This window comes from Aulostomus chinensis, chromosome 3, assembly GCF_037954235.1.
Source record: "Aulostomus chinensis isolate RoL2024-O1b breed Wild chromosome 3, RoL_Achi_v1.0, whole genome shotgun sequence".
NCBI lineage: Eukaryota > Metazoa > Chordata > Actinopteri > Syngnathiformes > Aulostomidae > Aulostomus > Aulostomus chinensis.
This window is the reverse complement of record NC_141322.1, coordinates 14944539-14950889: the sequence shown is the minus strand read 5'-3', so window position 1 is coordinate 14950889 and position 6351 is coordinate 14944539. Positions and strand designations below refer to the sequence as shown.

Here is a 6351-nt window from a genome sequence, read left to right as displayed (position 1 = left end):
TCCAGTATTCTGGAAAACTATGATTTAGAATCCCAAGATGTCTGCGTTTACAGATGCAGCGATTCCCATTCTGTTTTTTGTGACGGCCAGTAAAACACCTATTTAGTAATCAGTAATATTTAACACTTGAATAAAGAAAATGATGAAAGAAAAAAGATCGGACGGGGTTGGAACAGTGTGGGCCAAATTTTAAAGGATGTCTCCCACCCACTGTAGACATTATTCAGTTTCTGACATCTGTTGGAGTCTAAATAGACGCAAATGTGGATCAGCACATGAAACGCGGCCTACACGTCCTAAATATAGACCTAATAACACTTAAACTTGGCAAAGAAGACGGCGTGTTCGGGAGAAATTTTGCAGTCTGTATTGTGCATTTAATCACTCAATTGGGGAAAAAAGACTAAAGGAAAAAAAATTGAAATTTCCATTTTCCCATGATTCCTCTTGCTCCTCCAGAGCTGTTGCTGCAGGTCAGGACTAGTCGGCGCTCTCCTCTCTCTCTCCCCTCCGCCGTGCAGCGACGCCTCTCTGCTGTCTCGCAGCAGCCGTAGTCGTGTTGTATTCATTTGCCCACCGCCGCCGCGCACTCAGCTCGTATTTTGGTATCACAGTGCCACCGGGAGAGCGAGGCGACAGACTGCTGCGCGTCGGGTCATACCAGTCACCATCATTCCAGCGATATCCCGCCGCGGGCAATGACATTGGCAAACTGAAGTTGGAATACACGGGAAATCGCAAACATGACGGTGGACTTTGAAGAATGTATAAAAGATTCCCCCCGATTCAGGTAAGGCTGCCTCTCACAGCGGTGCACAAAAAATGGCACACCTTCTTTTACGCATGATTCTACGAGGCGAGGAATAAATGTGTGTGTGTGTGCGTGCGTGCGCGCGCGCGCGCTCAAGAAAATGTGGAATCAACATAAAGAAATGATAGAAGACGCGGTGGTTAATGTGTGAATTCATGTGTTGAAGAACGGGATGTCCTTTTTTCTGAGACCGAGATCCTCAGTCATGTTCCAGAGAAGTGAATAGATGTCACCCTTCGGTTGGTATTAAAATTGATACGCAAGAAGGGATGTGTGCGTCAGCGGCTACTATGATTTATTTCTGACTCTCTAAAGAGTCAGGTTCCATTTAGCTTAAAATCCTAATTTTGAGTCTTGATGTCATGTGATTTGGTCATTTGCTTGGCCCTAGTGAGACGAAAAGCATGTGTGTGTGAGTGTGTGAGCATGTTGCAGCATGGCATACAGGTTGGGTGCAGTCTATTCACTGGCTATTAGAGGAGAAGGAGGCCCTGTGGTGTGAGTAGTAGATGTCCTTGCAGCAGCACAGCAGCAGCAGCAGCGTGCTGGCTGGCAAAGAGGAGGCAGAAGGGAGAGGAGCGCTCTCTCTCTCTCTCTCTCTCTCTCTCTCTCTCTCTCTCTCTCTCTCTTTCTCTCTCTCTCTTTTTCTCTGCAGGGATGGAGCTTGTTTTCTGGGCACACATCCAGCTGTTGGGCCCCTTGCCTGCCCGCTGGAGGGTTGTAGCCACACTCGGTCCACGTGCCAGTCTGGCTGCACTCCTGTGCACACCGATGGAGAACAAGTAGATGAGGTTGTAACAGCATCTAGGGCAGGAATCCCCTGTTAGCTATGTCAGGGAGATTGGATGCACATATGCAGTGTGTTACTTATTTAGTGTTTAACTGTGAGGGAGAGTTTATACTAGTTAGTGTATCTGGTCATTCGATTTTCTCCTCCATTATCTCATGTGAGCATCTGCTATCTGTTTATTCTCCCTTCATTTTGTTGCTTCCCTCTCTTCCTCTGCCTCACTCCGAGCTCATCCTGTTAGTAAAATCCTGTGTATATTCACACATGAACAAATAATGAGAGAGCGAGCAGACAGCAGAGTAAGAGACACTTGCATTTTGCTATTACAACCCTCTCCTCAGTGACGGACGTCCAGGATGGAGGGTCAGCTGAAGAGACAGAGAGGCACATCCAGACACTTCCCAGTTTACTCTCCCATGCACTTACGATGACTGTTATTTGGAAAATTCCACCACTCACAAAGGAAGCTGATGTTGACACGGATCATGTTAACAAGCAGTAGGGAAAATGTAGCATTGTTTAAATTGTGACAACCTTGAATAACTTTTTAGAACAGCATTGCATTCAAGCTGCTCTTAGAACACACACACACACACACACACACACACACACACACACACACACACACACATACGTCTGAATGTCTTTATTTCTCTGTCTACATAACCAGAATAACGTCAGGTTTTTCTGGGGGTTGGTGCAGGCATGTGTCTGGCGTCCTGGAATGAACTCAGCTGCGTTTAATGTTAACTGAATTTAATTTGATTACTTCTTCTTTTTGCTAGATTGCATATTTACAGCACTCAAAACCAGGGCACTTTCGTTTTTAAACAAGGATTTGATGTTTAGGCGCCCTAAACCAGGTGTCACACACACTCAGAGGACATCGCCAAAGGTTGCGATTGTGAAGGCTGTGCATTCTTTTCGATTATATCTGACTGAGTGGCTTCTTGGCTTTCATTTTCCTTCTTGTGTCATGTTGGGAAAGCAGGAGGATAGGAGCCATTCCTGTCCGTCTTCCCACACACGGTGCTAAAACAGCTCACACACACCCACTTGTTGCAGGTCTTAACTTGTGCCCGATGGTTTATGCGCATACGTGTGTTTGGGTGTGCATGAACGAGTATGTAAGGTATGCCCTAGTATCTCTGACACACATCTTTTTGTTCATCCTCCTCCTCCTCCGCCTCGGTATATTAAACTCTTTTATCCTTTGTCCTGCTCTTCATGCAGCAGTTACCTGCTATGTTGGTTCACCACAGAATCAGACCAAGCATGTGCACCTGCCTGTCGTTGTCAGAGCTAAACGATCGTCATCTGATTCCCTGAAGGCCGTTTGCTCTCTCGTGCTGGCCCTTACTGGGTCAGACTTTGGCTTGGAGACTTTCTGTTACTTACGATTTCCTTTTAATGGCAGCAGACCAGAACTGTGTTTCTGTTCCAGACTGGGTCAAAATAAAAGTGAGGATAAACTAGAAAACTTCCACAGAGCGAATATCTCCTCCAGGACTCTGCAGATGCCATTTGAGCCCCTTGTAAACATCACTTCCTGTAACCATTAGGTGGCGCTATGGCTGTGCGTTAAATTGAACGTGTTGATGTCTTCAGGCTGGGAGCCTGTACGGACCACTTGAAGTCCAGTTACAACTGTTTTCATGTTCTATGGTGAAATATCAAAATCGACAGCCATGATGACGCCATCTTCTCAGTGACCCATCACCAAGTTTTTGACTACACTTGACACGGCTCGGGGTGACCCCCTCCGAGGAGAACATCCAAGTGTCTCCAGGTGGTGCTATAACTAATCTGCCCCAAAATGTATTGGGTTCTTCCTTGGCCCATTCACACACACACACACACACACCCCCGCCACCACCACCACCACCACCACCACCACCACCACCATGTCTGATGACTGTCAAACAAACACCCCCCCCCCCAAAAAAAAAGGAAAAAAAAATCATCACAACTTCTGAGGAGGTAACAACTAATCGTGTTATCAATACTGCAGTACAGACAAATGACAGGAGCCGCAACAAAGCCCTCATTGGTTTTTCTGAAACAAATATGCTTCACGTGTGTGTGTGTGTGTGTGTGTGTGTGTTGTTGCAGCGGTGAGATCTAGAATATCTAAAATCCATTTTCCTGCTCAAGTAACATGTTTGCCTGAATAAGTACCCAAAATTTGACTGAATGTAGAATAACAGATGTTGCCTGCAGCGATACGTCTGGGAGGTTACAGAACCAGAGACAACAGTCAACACACACACACACACACACACACACACACCACAACCAGCTCTCCAGACAGGTTGAGTGAGTCCACACGCTTCAGAGTGACAATAGGAGACAGACTGGATGCAAACCATGGAGTTATTATGGCGTAAGGGTGCGATCCACTCCTCACGCCATCAGCTAGCATGCTCTGTAGCAGCACTACTGAGCATCTGAATGTTTCTCTAAGGAGTACTACAAGGGCATGTCTTTGCACATAGTTTTTTTTTTAATTCCACGCATTGGTATTTGTATTTATGACAAACTCCTACCTTTACTTCTCTGCCACTAAGTTACTGCAATGTCCTCTCCAGGATAAATAAAGCACTACCTTTCTGACATCACATCCATATGTTCAGCCTTTGGGAAATAAGTGGGCCTCTTCATCTCAGAGATTTTGGACCTGAGAATCCTTTTGTGTTTCTTCGTAATATTTCCAAAAGACTCAGTGAAAGTGACTCATTCCTTTGAAGATATTTCTGGTTTGGAAAAAAAAAGAAAAAAAGAAGAAGAAGCAATGACAATGTGCAGGCTTCACAGGAACCCCCAACACTGCAGACTTTACCCTCTGCCAACTCATCTCTAAACTCTTTTCCTGTATTCATGTTACACGGCCAGTTCACTTGAATCATTTTTGATGCACCACACACACACACACACTCACACACACACACACACATATCTCCTGTCCGGATGTTACGATGGCGATGGTGACGAATTGTTCTTCCACCATTTCCTTTCACTGTGTCTGATATCTTCTTTATCTGTTCTGCTCCAGTCAGGTGTGCGCTTCCTCTGCTGTTGCTATGGATACCGCTGAGAGGTCACAATCTTGTCAGTGTATTTTTTTTTTTAATAGGGGCATCTCTTAAATGATTCATTCATTAAGAATTGGAATCATGAGTGAAGCTTACCGTTGGCTTCATTTGCTTCTGCCAGTTTTATCATTAACGCACATCTGTGACGCTTGGTGAGTCCTTCTACCAAAAAATACTTGTTTAGAGACTCGACAGAGACACAGTAGTCTTCTCTGTTATATAAATGGCCCAGTTAAAAAGAGACTGAAGATGAGAAGACGCCGTGCCCGCCACCTCTTATTTTTGGTTTCCATCATGATTTTAAAAGCATTTCTCAGCTTATTGGCAGATTAAAGTGCTGCCTGATGCTCTAGATATCTGTCTGGCGCCTTGGCTTGTCTTCGCCGTCTACATTTTTTTTTTTTTACCTGAACATAATCCTCTGTTTTACACACATCATCACTTTGCCTGTCTGAGATAATGAATTCCTATTGACCAGCAGCTTGGAATATGTAAATGTTCGCCTTGCTGCTTTCTGCTGGAGTCGGAGGAGGGGAAGGTTTGCTTCAGTGGGCACGGCAAGGATGGTTGGGTTATCAGGCTCTTTCAACACTCGAACAGCTGGTAGCATTTTTTTGCCAGCAGGCTGGTGTGTGTGTGTGTGTGTGTGTGTGTGTGTGTGTGTGTGTGTAAACGGAGCATCACACAGTGACCTTGAGCACACAATTTTACAGCAGAAAAGAAAACCTTAAAAGTGCTGAATAAGATCACTTGTTGCCAACGTAGTTTAACACTGAAGCTTTGTTGTCTTCTAATGTGACGAAGCCTGGAGAGCGTTAAAACCACGAGGCCACAGAAGAATGAAATCCCAGCTACACATCAAATGTCCTTGTTTTGAACGTATTTTAAAGAAAACCTCTTTCTGAGCCGGCGTGACCCTCAGAGCCTCTCCAGAAATAGATCCTCGCTGCGACATCAGTTTACCGGTGAACGTTAAGAAGGATTCCAGACCACTCACATTAAGTTGCTAATGTCAAGACACTCATTCCCAGCCACTCTCTCTAATGCATGTGTGCAGATGTGAGCTGACGGGAAGAACACCGCTGCCCTACAATCCTCCTACTGCCCATATATGGATATTCCTCATCCACGTTAAAACTTCTATCTTTTGTTGTTACACTAAACAAGACTGAACAAATTCACCCAGCTTATGATCTCTAAACTGCTCAGGAGCGGGACCTTCCCTGTTCGCTGGCGACCAGTATAAATCGTCAAACGAATCTCTCGCATTTGCTCCTAATCTGAAGGGATTTACTCACTGGAGGTTTTCCTTTGAAGGTATAGGAAGGTCAAACAATCCCACACATGGGCAGAATGCATGTCTGTAGATTGAACAGCTACCCATCAGCGGACGTTGATGGCCGAAGAAAGTTGTTCCAATCTGGACATTCCAGCCGAATGCTCATAATGCACTTTGATTTCCATCATTGTGGTTGTGGTTTAAGCCGGATGGAGTAGATAGTAGAGGCACCATGTTGGATTTTAATCTGTGCTGATATTTATAGATGTCAATATTAAAAATACGTTTTTTTTTTACAGCCCATAAATTCTATATTTACCATGTTTTGTCCCTGTCATCTGACTTTATTACCAACAGAAGACAACTTGAGCAAAACTGG

At 44.8% G+C, this 6351-nt stretch overlaps 1 protein-coding gene across 1 annotated transcript in view; it reads left to right on the top strand.

Annotated features, from left to right (window-relative positions):
- Positions 1–417: 417 nt before the first annotated feature.
- LOC147267811 (arf-GAP with coiled-coil, ANK repeat and PH domain-containing protein 3-like) overlaps positions 418–6351 on the top strand; it is a 58628-nt gene continuing 52694 nt past the window's right edge. Inside the window, exon 1 of the mRNA XM_086198888.1 lies at positions 418–790. Within this exon, the coding sequence (XP_086055014.1) occupies positions 744–790 (47 nt within the window). The 5' untranslated portion in view covers positions 418–743. The remainder of the gene's footprint in view (positions 791–6351) is intronic.